General features: G+C 44.7%; 1 protein-coding gene across 1 annotated transcript in view; it reads left to right on the plus strand.

Annotated features, from left to right (window-relative positions):
- The first annotated feature begins 2,450 nt into the window (after positions 1-2,450).
- Positions 2,451-14,917, plus strand: part of ARHGAP33 (Rho GTPase activating protein 33) — a 38,583-nt gene continuing 26,116 nt past the window's right edge. The window contains exons 1-5 of the mRNA XM_083369106.1: positions 2,451-2,660; positions 11,254-11,348; positions 12,005-12,089; positions 13,141-13,224; positions 14,273-14,410. Of these exons, the coding sequence (XP_083225232.1) occupies positions 2,655-2,660; positions 11,254-11,348; positions 12,005-12,089; positions 13,141-13,224; positions 14,273-14,410 (408 nt within the window). The 5' untranslated portion in view covers positions 2,451-2,654. The remainder of the gene's footprint in view (positions 2,661-11,253; positions 11,349-12,004; positions 12,090-13,140; positions 13,225-14,272; positions 14,411-14,917) is intronic.

Consider the following 14,917-nt stretch of genomic DNA (forward strand, 5'->3'; position numbering starts at 1 on the left):
AGTGATCCACTAAACAACTGTGGCAAGAAAGGTCATAAACTGGGGCAAAAATTCACTTGGCTGTCTTGCTTAGCGATGGAAATTTGTGCTCAGCCGTGGCCATAAGTCGAGAACTACCTGTGCTGACAGAAGAGGATATTTGTAGCTCAGGATTAATATGTGGGATCCTTAGTGCTATCTGAGCTTGGGTTTTTTTTTTTGCAGACATTTCATTTTCAATATAGGTATTCTCTGTTATTTTGCATTGACCGCATCAGAAACAGTGGGAGGACGGGTTGCTGATTAGTAGGGCTCCCTCAGTGCATTCCTGAATTGTCGGCACCAATCTGCATTGGCCTCTCTGTGAGCTACCTGGGACGATTCATACGTCAAACAAGACAGCTAGGACAGGTATTGAGAAATAACTTATTCCCGTTAGCTACTGGGATCTTACTAGGTCGGTCTATCTTGGTTTGACCCACTTGTGAGGGCAGAGCCATGTCAGCTTGTGTAAGGGCAGGATTACACCAGTGCATGAAACATTCATTCATGGATATTCAAGATTTGGAAAACAGTCTTCTGAGCATCTGTAGGAATGATAGTCCTTCTCTGGCCTTTATAGTATATTTGGACGTGTCCAACAGAAGGCAGTAAGGGACACAGTGGCTCAGTGGGTTAGGACGCTGAGCTTGTCGATCAGAAGGTCAGCAGTTTGGCGGGTCGAATCCCGAGTGCCACGTAAAAGAGTCAGCGCCTGTTACGTGTCCCAGCTTCTGCCAACCTAGCAGTTCAAAAGCACGTAAAAATGCAAGTAGAAAAGTAGGGACCACTACGGGGGGAAGGTAACAGCGTTCCGTGCGCCTTTGGCGTCTAGTCATGCCGGCCACATGACCAGGAGACGTCCTCGGACAAGCGCTGGCTCTTTGGCTTTGAAACGGAGATGAGCACCGGCCCCTAGAGTTGGAAACGACTAGCATGACTAGCACGCAGGTGTGGGGGAACCTTTACCTTTACTTTTAAGAGAAGGCAGGAGAGGGGGTTGGGTTGAGATTGGCAGCTTGATCCCAGTCATCTTGTCTCCTGTTCCTTCAATAAGTTAGGAAGGAAAGTTTTTCAATCCAGCTTTCCTCCCCTTCCCTTCCTGAATTCCAGAGGTGTTGGACTTTGGTCCCCCTAATCCCTAACTAGCCCTGGCCACTAACTAGGCTTTTGGGAGTTAGTGTCCATCACACCTGGAGAGTAATCTTTGTGTGTGAGAGGGGTGAGGGCTTCTGTGTCTCTTCAGTATCTCTGAATTGTTTTGTCTTGTTCCTGGGTAATCTCATCCAGGCTTGGTTTGGTTGGTAGACCCACAAAAGTAAAGATTTTGGAGGCGTGGGTGGGTGTGGATAACGGGGGAGTGGGGGGGTGTCAAGCTACTCTGAACGGGGCCTGCCTCCACCCAGGTGCAACACAAGCGCTTTCAGCTCTTTCGTGATGCAGCCGCTACCAGCCCTAGAAAAGGGAGGTGGCTGATTTACACAAGGACTGGGGAACGTGTGAGAAAGAAGAAATAAATTTTATGTGCTAAAAAAGGAGGAGGAGGAGGAGGAGGAGGAGGAGGAAAGCGAATTCTCCCCAGACGCTTCGTTTCTACAGGGCAGCCCCAGCGCGAATGAACCGGAGGGAGGACCTGGCCAATATCGGTGCCTCCGGGAGGGGCGAGGGGGTGGGGTGGAGACCCGAGGCGCGATAGAGAAAGCATCTATATAATGCAGCGTTTCCCAACCTTAGGAACTTGAAGATGCGTGGACTTCAACTCCCAGAATTCCCCAGCCAGCATAGCTGGCTGGGGAATTCTGGGAGTTGAAGTCCACGCATCTTCAAGTTCCTAAGGTTGGGAAACGCTGATATAATGAACGCTTGGGGAGGGAAAGTGCTCTGAGAGCAGCGAGTGGAGGGGGGGGGGAGATACAGAATTGCCGGCTGCGCAGACAGAAGCCCCTTTGTGCAGCCCCTTCCAGCTGCTTCGCCGGGTGTCCCTTTTTGTTTTGATATACACCTAATCCATAGATTTAATTTTAATTTTAATTTATTGAGATTTCTATATTTCTATCAATATAATTTCTATATTGATACTTTGCAACACCCCCTCCCCCTTCACACACACACACACACACACACACACACACACCCCGCCGGAGAGCGATTGCGTTAAGAAAAATCTGATGTTGCGGGGTGGGGAAGGGAAGGAACGATCTGCTCCCCCCTCTCCCCGCCACCTTCCCGGCCGCGCCGCCTTCCTCGCGGCCTCGGCTGGCAGCCGCTTTTGTTGCAAGCGACCGATCGATTCCCCGCTACTCCGCCGCCGCCTCCTCCGCCGCTCTTTCTCCAAAGGCTGAGCCCGCCCCCGCCCGCCAGCCAGCCAGCCAGCGAGGAGCGAGGAGAGGAGCGAACCTCGGAGGGACGAGTGCGCCATCCCACGCCGCCTCGCCTCGCCCGGCTGCCTCGCTCGAGGGCCGACTGGAGACCGGGAAGGAGGAGGACGGACCAGCATCCGAGAGGCCGAGCCGGAGCGGCTCGGGCGGTTGTGTGGTGGGAGTCGGGCGGCTGGGCTGCGCCCTCCCCTATTGTCTCCGCTCGGCTCGGGACTGGCTCGGGCGGCCGTCGGTGCGGCACGGCGGGCTCCCGGCGCCATGGTGGTGAGTGGAGGCTCGGCTGGGCGGGAGAGGGCTCGCCTGTCCGTCCGTCCGACTGGCTGTCTGGGGTGGGGGGGTGGGATGGCGGGGGTGGGCAAGCCCCGCTCTGCGACTGCCGCGACCTGCACCTGTTACCATCGAAACCCAGAAGGGGCGCCCCGCGCCACCCAACCCCGCCGCCGCCGCCGCGTTCCCGCGACTCCCCTCTGGCGCGTGGTTGCATAAGCGGCCAGAGATGAAAGTCTCTGCGAACCTCAACCACAGACCCTCCTTCCTCCTCCTCCGCCCCCCCACCTCAGGTCAGGAGTCCGGGGAGGGGGGAAAGCACATTTCGAGGGGACCCCCCCCGTCCCCGAATCGCCCCTTTCCCCCAATGCTTTTCCTTTCCCCAGCTCCAGAGGACCGGGCATAAGGGAAGTCTTTGAAATCCTAAGATCTGGGCAGTGGACAGTTTGGATGTCCTCAATAGACCCCCCCACACACAAGGCCCAAATGGCTCTGCCCGGGAAACATTTTTTTTATTAAAAAAAATGTTCCTCCGGGGACATCTCTTTAAGCCCTCCCTTCCCTGGCTATCATCAATATTAGATTAGATCTGCATAAATATTAAGAGATCCCATCCACATTCCTCCCCCCCCCCTCTTCCCAACCTTTCTCCACTTTATATAACCTCAGTTCTTGGGAAGCCTTAAGTTCCCAGGCCTGGTCATCTGAATTTGCACCCTAAGAAGCAAGAAAGGCAGAAGGAGGCCATTGAGAGGGAAAAAATGGGAATTTCGCTGATGTAGAGTGGAATATTATCCTATTTTCTGGCAGGAGATTTCGTTTCAGTTGTCATCTTCAGTGCCACTAGACAAAGTTTCCTGACGTTTGGGAGTTGATAGGAATATCTAATATAAAAGGCAGTTCCTTCAGTCTACCTGAAGCTAATCAGGTTCAAAGGCCACGTTTTTGTTGTATCCCACTCTGCTGCATCACCTCCCATCATCCACAGCTGAGCGGTAATGGTTTATGAGAGCTGGAATCTAATACTTAAAGAAATCCGATATAATGCTGGCTCACGTATCATATTCAGTGCTATTTTACTTTAATTATGGTTGTTGAGTAAACCTCAGTATCTTCACACATGGGCTAAAGGCATAAGCCATGATTTGCAAACATCAGTAGCTGGATGTATGTAACCTACATTAAACCAGTCCTATAATGGTTTAGGGCCAGGGTAGGCAACCTTGGCTCTTTTATGACTTGTGGACTTCAATTCCCAGAATTGCTGGCTCAGGAATTCTGGGAGTTGAAGTCCAAGAGTCATAAAAGAGCCAAGGTTGCCTACCCCTGGTTTAGGGTAATAGATGAATCTATTCATATGTATACCTCAGCTGAGTGGACAGGAATAATGTGTTTTTTTTTTAAATCTGTCCAAAACGAAAGTAAAACATGGCTTAAGATGGGCTTGGTCTCACAAGCTGTCCTCCTGCTATTCAACTAATTGAACAGGTTTTGCAGGTTTTTTGAAACAGATCCAAAAATCTGTAAAGCTGCTTCCCCCCCCCCATCAGCGATGATTCGTGTATACCATAAGGAAGGGTCATTTTGTTGATTTTTTTTTCAGAATTGGCCACCTTTGTAACTACCTAGCTTTATTCTTTTGAGCAGAAGAATATTCTCAGCTATCCGTATGATTGTCCCTATGTTTTCCCAGTGCAGACCTCCCCTTGCCCTTCTCTCTTCCTATCACCTTAAAAACAATGTTCCCCCCATTGCATAAATGTGAACCCACATTAAAGAGTAAATCAGTCATGTTTCGTATTTACTCTAAAGCAGGAACAACATCCTCTATATACCTATGTATATGCACAGAGAAAATGCAAATGTTGTCAAATGAACAAACAAACATCCTAGCTTGATATCTAGGTCAATGTTTCTCAATCTTGGCAACTTGAAGATGGGTGGACTTCAACTCCCAGAATTCCATAGCTGGCTGGGGAATTCTGGATGTTTAAATGTACACATCTTCAAGGTGTTGAGTGTTTGTGTGGTGTTGAGAAACACTGATCTAGGCACAGAAGACCATGGCAATGAGGTTCAATGATAACTGGGATGAATCCTAGGACAGCCCTACCATTGGCTAGATCAGTGGTGGCGAACTTGAGCCTCGGTTTTTTTTTGCAGACGTTTCATTACCAAACTAGGTAACATCATCAGTGCAACCTTAGTAACTTTCTACTCTTCACTCCTTGTAGCTTATTGCTTTGGTTAGTTTATCATTGATCTGTACTGCATGTAGTGGGGTAGGTACTTATTTTCAGCATAATGGATGCTTTGGTTTGTGGTATTCTTTGGGTTGTGCCAAATAAGTCTAATAATTCTGCTATCTTTTGGACTGTGAGCTTTTTGTTAAGTGTTGTGAATGTTAATGACAGCACAAGTGGGATCTGCAATAAAATGTTGGTGGTCAGTATACTAGCCACGTAGCCAATTAACTATGCCCTTTTCGTTGTGTCATTATTTCCTATTCATTGGTTTTCTATCCCATTGTAGGAAACATTATTCTTTGGTTACCAAGCATGAAGCTTCAACTGGATTGAATTGATCTCTCTCTCTCTCTCTCTCTCTCTCTCTCTCTCTCTCTCTCTCTCTCTCTCTCTTTCTCCCCCCTCTCCCTCTTCTCTCTCTATAATTGTTACCATTCTCCAACTTGATGTTAAGCTCTAATATACTGGAGTATTTTTATTTTGCTTTCATAAAGGTTGGTCCTTTGGGAATTAACTAGAAACGGGCAACGGTACAGATTTCCAGATATGAGGACTGCTTAGCCACTCATTTTACTGATTGACTTAGATGGAGAACTGGAGAACTTTAGTTTACCTGCCAAAATAGGTTGTAAATAAATGCAGAGTTTGGAAAAGAATGGAGCCCTAAGTCGTTTAAATTTCAAAGACATTTTGAGCGTAAAGTGAGTTTTTGCAAAGACTTTATGAAATGCTTTTTAAAAAAAAAATACTTCTGTTATGGAGAATATTCAGAACGTGATGTATTTTGACAATCCCATGTGGTTCTTCTACATACAATAAATACTTACAGTGTCAGCTATATGTTTCACATGTCACATGTCAACACTGACAGTCCTCTACAACTTTCCAGATAATAATTTTATAGCCAGCTCCAGCTAAGAGTTGACTTACCTCAATCTGCTTTCTGGTTGATGGAAGAAACCGGGTGTTGAAGTTAGGTAGAAAACAGTTTTTAGCTTGTCACAGTCTATAATGAAAAGCTCCATATGGGTTTGAGATATTGCTTTAGAAAACTGATGATGGAGCAAGATTAGATATTAAATGCAGAACAAGTCAGAGAGCTACTTTCTGTGAAAATGCACAGAGTAGGGGGAAAAACAATTTTAGGTGGAAGAGATTGTTTCCTTTTTTTGAACATTGATAGTGGCCTTGCTTATTTTTTTTATATTTTTTTTATTATTTTAATCCCATTTATATCCCGCCCTTCTCCGAAGACTCAGGGCGGCTTACAATCTAAAGCACAAATCAATGTGCTTAGCAATAGCCTTCATTCTATGTATATGCCTGCTTATTAGGGCTTTTGCCCCCCCCCCCAAGCGTTATTATTACAAAGTCAGCTTATTGCCCCCAACAATCTGGGTCCTTATCAGGTTGGGACATAATCTTATGGGTAGCAGCAAATAAAGGGAAGTCACCACATGGTACGCAACAGTGGCATTTAAGAGGCAGTTCCTTTTTCGGTATCAGCACCAGATTTCCAAATAGTAGACAACATTTGTTGTAATGCCTGAGGAAATTAGCTTATTGTTAGGGTTTTCTTGTAGTAACATGGCTTGCAAAGAATTGTCAAAGAAACTCAAAGAGTTTTGATTAATGGTATTTATTAGCACAAAGGCTGAGAATATAACTCAAGAATTCCAGCAAGAATTCTATTTTCAGCTGAGAAATCTATATACTGATAGTCATTGACTTACAACACTTCATTTCGTGACCGTTCAAACTTACAACGGCACTGGAAAAAAGCGACTTATGACCATTTTTAACACGATCTTTGAAGCGTTCCCATAATCATGTGATCGAAATTCAGATGCTTGGCAACTGGTTCATACTTGCTGTGTCCCAAGGTCATGTGATCACCTTTTGCAACCTTTTGACAAGCAAAATCAATGGGGAAGCCTGATTCACTTAACAACTGTGGCAATTAAGGTCATAAAACAGGGAAAAGTCACTTAAATGTCTCACTTAATGACAGAAAATTTGGGCTCAGTTGAGGTCGTAAGATTGTGGTTCTTATTCTCCATTTTGTGATGTATAAGGGTTGAGTCTTTAGGAAAAATGGTGAAAGGCACCGTGCTGCTTTTCTACATTTACTAGACATTTTAACAATTCGCAAACAAACCTTTATTCGTATGATCCAATGTAGACTTTTAAGTGCAAATCAGGATTTTGTAAATGATTCATTTACAATCTCGGTGATTCATTTAAAATCCTTAGAATTGAATTGGCTTAATATATTGACCTCAGTGGGTTAGGGCGCTGAGCTTGTCGATCAGAAGGTCGGCAGTTTGGTGGGTCGAATCCCGAGTGCCGCGTAGCAGAGTGAGCGCCTGTTACTCGTCCCAGCTTCTGCCAACCTAGCAGTTCGAAAGCACGTAAAAAATGCAAGTAGAAAAATAGGGACCACTACGGTGGGAAGGTAACAGCGTTCCGTGCGCCTTTGGCATCTAGTCATGCCGGCCACATGACCACGGAGTCATCCTTGGACAAGCGCTGGCTCTTCGGCTTTGAAACGGAGATGAGCACCGGCCCCTAGAGTTGGAAACGACTAGCACGCATGTGCGGGGGAACCTTTACCTTTACCTTAATATATTGATTTGACTAACCTTACAGAGATTTGGGCTCAACTGCTCATTATTTGTAGCACTTACTGGGTGATCTTGGCCAGACAGCATATCTCAGCATATTTCCATCCTCTCTATATTTGTTTATTTTCTGTTTATTATCTTCTAAACATGTGTGACCAAGATAGTAACATTCTTCCCTTCTGTTTTCAGCAGCTCCTATGGAAACGTGGTTACTATTTAAAAATCTCAAATTTTATAGCTCACTCTTCAGTCCCAGTAGATTCTTAGCATGGTTTACGAGGCAATTAAATTAGTGTAAACAATTTTTAAAAATTATCATGAAGAAGTAATTTATCTAACGGAGCAATCCAATTTTTACCTGTTGCTCCAAAGATGTCAAACAGCATCAGGTGGATTTGAGGATAGAATTTCAGACCTGGGGTGCCATCTGGCTATTTCCTTCAAACAACCTTAAACACAATAGAATCATGCATCATATTAAATTATAATGTGAATTTTGTGGTTCTAACTTAAGGTATATACTTAACATGTAGTGTGACTTATAAACAATGTGGTCTGTAAACCAATTGCAGTTGTTCAATAAACCATGTATAGCAGGGGTCTTCAAACTTGGCCCTTTTCTGACTTGTGGACTTCAACTCCCAGAATTCCTGAGCCAGCATGCCTGGCTGAGGAATTCTGGGAGTTGAAGTCCACAAGTCAGAAAAGGGCCAAGTTTGAAGAGCCCTGATGTATAGCAACAGCCTTCCCTCTTTTTTTCTCTGGGGTGGGGGGCAGAGGGACTTTTGCCTGCTTGATTGGAAACTGGGATGACCTGGAGAAGTTTGACGCTTCTTTTCTCATCAGGTTCCATTCTCTTCGTCAACCAACATGGCACGGTAGATGCCTCTGCCTAGACCAGGGGTAGGCAACCTCGGCTCTTTTATGACTCATGGACCTCTGGCTCAGGAATTCTGGGAGTTGAAGTCCATGAGTCATAAAAGAGCCGAGGTTGCCTACCCCTGGCCTAAACATTGAAGGCCAAATTGGAGGATGGTTTTTGTTCTCTGACCACGCTCCCAGGAAAGGAAATTTAGAGGGTGAAGGAGAAAAATCATTTGATCACATTGCAGGTTGTTTTCATAGCAATAACCTTGAACAGCTTAATTAACACTGACCCACTGAAAATTTCAAAACCACTTTGAATCAGAAACACTACATCATCCAATAGGTCTCCTGGATCATAACCATGGCCTCCAGGTTGGCGGATATTTTGTCCCACTTTTAGAGAAGGTGCCCACCAAAAAACAATTCCTTTGCTCCCTCTTCATTCAGGTTGTTCTCTCTAATAGAAGTAAATGTGCAGTTCCATAGGATAGATAGTAAGTCTTCCTCTCTTCTAATCCTGGCCTTTTAGAGCTGTCTACTTCAACTTGATCCCATCAGGTGTTTTGAGCCATAATTTGTATGTATCACCTGCCCAAATTTGGCATGATGTGAGCTGTAACTCAACATGTCTTCGGGATGCTCAATAACAAAAGACAGGTTTAGGGTTTGAAGATCAAAACCAGCTCCTGGGGCATTAGTCTGTTGACTGTACAGACTTGAAGATCACATAAATTTTGAGTCTCTGCTTAAAAAACTAAAAGGTTTAGGAGCCAGATGGCGGCCTCAAAAAGCATATTCTTTTTCTTCAGAAATGCATAGTAAATACAACACAGGAGATGACGTCAGCACACCTCAACTAACAGCCTGGAAGGAGGAGCTGGGGAATGGCAATACCAATACACATATGTGGTTTTGCAACATACGATTTTGAGAGAAAAAAGAAGTGTTGGTTTGAAGTTTGCGCCGTGATCTGTCGATTTCCGGCTATATTGTGGTTTACATTAACAACAGTATAGTTTTTCTATCGTAAAAGGAATTGCTGTCCTCTGCTTTGATCACACTTTAAACGGAGGGCTTTCTTCAGTTGTTAGCGTTTCAGCTGTTCATCAAATTCCGCAAAGTGGGATGAGAAACTTGGAGACAAGCTCTATAACAGGGCTGTCAAACTCGCAAAATCACTTGACGTGTCGTGACATATCACGACTTTTCCCCCATCGCCGGAGCTGGGGTGGGCGCAGTTTCGGCATGACACCCCTGCTCTATAAGGAAGAATTGAAGGGACTGGATAGAGTTAAGCATCAATTTGATAGATTATTTTCAGCCGTATGTAGAGTTATCATAATTTGTTATTTTTGGTTCTACTCCCAAGATGCGCCTGGTTTCAAGAAAAGGGTGTTTTGATTTAAGATGTAGAACACTTTATTGATTATACAGTGTATTTGATTGAAGAGCAAAATATTTTACAGCAGTGTTTCTCAACCTTAGCAACTTTAAGTTATGTGGATTTCAAATCCCAGAATTCCCCCAGCCAGCATGGAATTCTGGGAGTTGAAGTCTACATATCTTAATGGTTGCCAAGGTTGAGAAACACTGTTTTACAATGTAGTAGACTAAGAGAATAACAGAATAACATTTGGAAGGAACTTTGGAGGTCTTCTAGTCCAACCCCTGCTTAAGCAGGAATCCCTAGAATATTTCAGACAAATGGCTGTCCAATCTCTTCTTAAAAATCTCCAGTGTTGGAGTACCCACAACCTCTAGAAGCAAGACTCACCACAAGAATCTCAAAACAGGAACTGGAGAAGTTGGATTTTAAAGGACTAGATCTCCTATAGAACTAGATCGCCTTTCAACTCTTATGGCTCTCTTCAAGGCAAATTGTGAGCTCACCCATAGCACATTGGAATCCAAATGATACTATTGTACTACTCTTGCTGGTTTCACTTCAATTTATACTTTATTGAAGGAAACCTACAGTATACAGTATATCTTCTCTTATGTTATGTAGAAGTAAGCAAGCAAATCAGCTACTATAATTATTAAATTATTGAACCTTTCCTGGGAAGTCCCAGCATTAGAAATCACCCTTGGGTTGCAAAGCTCAGTGGAATATTTTGAGCCACCCTCTTTCCTTCAAATGTGGGATACCCACATTTTTGTACCATTGAGCTCCTTGGAGGATGGCTGAGATGACAGTGAGGATAACAATTTTAGGACTTAGCTTGCAAGGAATGTATATCCCATTAGTTAAAGATACATTCTTTTCTATCGGAACCACTTGAACGCTGTACTATACAGCGTAAACATTTTTGCTGTGATGCATTTACTTTTTAAGGTATTAAAAATAACTTTTTCTTGTTTGGAGCAGTTTATGACCAGAAATATCTAGAATTATTAATACCTTTTCCTTCGTCTTCCCTGAAGCAGTTTTTTAACATTAAAAAAATCCCAGCAAGACTTTGTCTGCTTGCTTTTAATGCAAGACGAGATTGGATTATTACATTTTTGGAGGCTGTTGGGAAGAGAGACATGTCAGATAAATGTATTTCTTCCTGTGCAGCCACTCAAGACTTTCTGGAACATATTTGAGGAGTGGAGAGGGTGAAAAGGGGGGAAGGGAAGAAAGGGAAATTCTGTTGCATAAGCGGAAGTCTACTCACACCACATCTGATAACAATCCCTGGGATTATCTTCTTGAGCCCCCATGAAATTTCTCTGACAGCTATTTCTTCCCTTGTGTGGAAACAGAGCACAAGAGTTAAGCAAAGGCAGTGACCCCCGGAAAACGTTTATGAACCACGCAGCATGTGATAAGTTAAATTTGTGCATACTTTGCTTGTTTTAACCATGCAGGCTCGGAGCACAGACAGCATTGATGCAACAGGCGAGGGACAAGTGCGCACTTTGGGCAACGCCACCAGTAACCTCAAGGGAAAACCAATCAAGAGGTAACTTTTAGAGAGAGGAAGTGCAAACACTCTCACTCCAAAGATAATCTGCAGTTATTTTCTCATTCTGTTCTTAATGGATTTGCTGCAGTAGGAAGAAAAATAGAAGCAGTAGTGAAATATAGAAGGGCCCTAAATGAAAGGTGCAAGGTCGCTGATACTTGGTGCAAGACACCAGTACGTCAAGGTGGCTGCATAATAAACTCAGGTCTGAAAGCATCTGGATGATGAAGAATGCTTCTGAAGGCATTCGGCATTCCCCAACTTGGGGTCTTCTAGATAGGACTTCTTTTGGAATTCCTAGCCAGCGTGCTAGGACCTCTGGGTCTTGAAGCCTCCATCTTTAGGGTCCAGGTTGCAGAAGACTGTTCCACATCAAGCCATGGAATTTCAATGGAGATAAATGCAAAGCAATTAAGGAGGGAGAGGCTCAAGAGTTCACAGTAAGGTTGGGCTTCGAGGGATTGCTTTTCATGTTCTCCATAAGATAGAGATGGAGAAGTTATGTTTTCCAAAAGTCCTAACCGGCATGGCCAATTTCACAGTTTCCTCACCTTGGACACAGATCATATAATGCTTCGGCTTCCTGGTGAGACTGAAGTTTGGAATTTTCAATTGGCTTGATTCATTTCTAATATCTTTTGCTTACTCCACAGGCTTTCTATCACACGAGGCCATTTCCCCAAGCTGACTGAATGTGCCCATTTCCACTATGAGGCCGTGGACTTTGGACACATCCAGGTGTGTCAATGCATTTCCCCCCCCTTCCTTTTCCAAGGGTAAGGAACATGAACATTCCTTAGAGCAGGGCTTTTCAACCTTTTCACCCATTGTACCATTTTTAGGATATGGCAGCATCCGAGTACCACCAGTCGCCTAGCAAGGTGTCAAAAAAGCAAAAAAATGATGAAGTACAGGTAGTCCTCAACTTACAACAGTTCGCTTAGTGACTGTTCGAAGTTACAATGGCACTGAAAAAAGTGCCTCCCAAGCCACAGCTGAGCAAGACACCTGCCTGCCCGCCCGGCAGCGCCCTTCCTCCTGTCCGAGGTTTTCATTGTTGTGAGCATTTCGGTTGAGGATTGGCAGCGAGGCTGGGGTGGGGGATATTTGTTTTTTATTCCCCCTGTCTGCTGGGTGGTTGCAGCAGGTTTTGGTCACTTCACATGACCCTGGGACACTGTAACCGTCATAAATATAAATCAGTTGCCAAGCATCTGAATGTAAATCACAAGATCCTGGAGATGCTGCAACATTCCAGCTGATCGGTGCTTCTTCTTGGCTCAGAAGCTCCAAGCTCCAGCTGGAGCCTGGCGCTGATCCTGGCACTTCCACTGAGCCCTGACAGCCCTGCAGCTCCAGCCGTCTCTCTCTCAGGCTTGTGCGGTGCTGCCACCGGTTCAGCTCATTCCCCTCCCCCGCTACCACTTTTCTAGGATGGTCGTGTACCACCTGCCAGATGCCAATGTATCACAGGTGGTACCTGTACCACTGGTTGAAAAGCCCTGCCTTAGAGCAGGGGTAGGCAACCTTGGCTCTTTTATGACTCATGGACTTTAACTCCCAGAATTCCTAGGCCAGCATGGCTCAGCTTGGAAACCTCCCCCTTCCCTTCCCCCCCCCCCAGCATGGCTGGCTCAGGAATTCTGGGAGTTGAAGTCCACGAGTCATAAAAGAGCCAAGGTTGCTTACCCCTGCCTTAGAACCTGGATGTTTTTGAAAAGCCGGGCATTTTGCAGGTAGGTGTAATGATGTTAAAACTGAAATATCCTGTAACTGCTTCTTCTTTCAGCTTCAGTTTGCCCCTGATCAAAATGAAAACCTCAACAATTTGGAGGAAGGAAGCCTTTTATTCCCTGTTCAGGTTACCTGTCAGGTGAGAGACGACAACAGTTGGCAAAACCTGTTGAGTTGGTTTCTTTGAATTGCACTTTCTTCTCATTTGGAGCAAGGTTTTCGGCTGATTAGTTGCTGCTAATCCAAGAAGGAATGATTACAGACATAATTAGCTATTGTGCGTTTTACCGAAACTCTGCTATAGATATAAGGCCTGGTCCAGTGTAAGGCTATTTTATAGATTTGTGAAATTACCATGCCACTGTTTCTGTAGAAGATCAAAGCTGTGTACACACTGATCCTCCCTCTTATTTTCTTTAACCATTTTTTAAAATCCCATTTATATCCCGCCCTTCTCCGAAGACTCAGGGCGGCTTACAATCTAAAGCACAAATCAATGTGCTTAGCAAGCCTTCATTCTATGTATATGCCTGCTTATTAGGGCTTTCGCCCCCCCCCCCCCCAAGCGGCATTATTACAAAGCTTATTGCCCCCAACTATCTGGGTCCTCATTTTACCTACCTCGGAAGGATGGAAGGCTGAGTCAACCTTGAGCCTGGTGGGACTCGAACCTGCACTAATTGCAGGCAGCTGGTGTTACTTAAGGAGGCATTAGCCCACTGCTCCACCAAGGCTCATTTGTTCATCATAACCTATCTACGAGATATGTTGGGCTGAGAGGAGAATAACTAACTCAAAAGGCAACTGGGCTTTGTGTTTCCTTGAAGACGCTTCGCTTCTCATCCAAGAAGCTTCTTCAGTTCTGCTGACAGTCAGAACGGCTTGGATGAGAAGGGAACATCTTCAAGGAAAAGCAGAATCCAGTTGTCTTTTGAAAAAGCACCTTTGGGACAACCATGATTTGGATGACTGAGAATCTCCATAGACAATTGATTAACTCAAAGTTTCCACAGCTGGAGGTAGACTCAAACCTGGGTCTCACAATCTGTAATCACCTACCACACACAGTTCTCATAAGAGCTAAATACATTTATACATGCTGAGTTTGACATACAAATAGGCATAGTGTTGACAGGCTTCAGCCTCACTGATGAAGCCACTTACAATATTTCCTTACTTTGGTCCAGGGGAAAAGCTGGCAGGTACATCGCAGCTATGAGGAATTCCGCACTTTGGATGCTCACCTGCATTGCTGTATCTTTGACCGGCGTTTCTCTCAGCTTCCTGAATTGCCACCCCTCAGCCATGTGCAAGCTCATCCTGAGGTGACTGTCTGGGAGCCATTTTGCAGTTTGTGTGTATAAGAGAACACTTTCTGTGGCCAGCTAATACTTCCCAATCATTGGGTTGACCTTTAAGTTCAGCAAAGATGAAGATTGCTCAAGATCTTCAGGTCTGTTGCTTGTATAATGAACAATGGAAGAATAATCAGTATGGTCTCCTATTACACTAAAGCCTCAACCTGTTGTGTCAAAATTTTGGAGGGAAGAACCTCACCTGGAATACTGGAATGGGTTGTAGCTTAGAAGTTGCATGAATTGCAGCTAGAAGATTCTTAATATTGTCATTTGAAAGCCATCTACAAGATTCTAGAACATTGTTTCTCAACTTCAGGAATATTAAGATGTATGGATTTCAATTCCGAGAATCCCTTGCACTGCATGCTGTCTAAGGAATTCTGGGAACTGAAGTCCTCACTTCCTAAAGTTGCTGACCTTGAGAAAGACTGCTCTGGAAAATAATTGCTATTCAGAGTAGACATTACTGGATAA

This window comes from Vipera ursinii, assembly GCF_947247035.1.
Source record: "Vipera ursinii genome assembly, chromosome: 9".
Lineage (NCBI taxonomy): Eukaryota > Metazoa > Chordata > Lepidosauria > Squamata > Viperidae > Vipera > Vipera ursinii.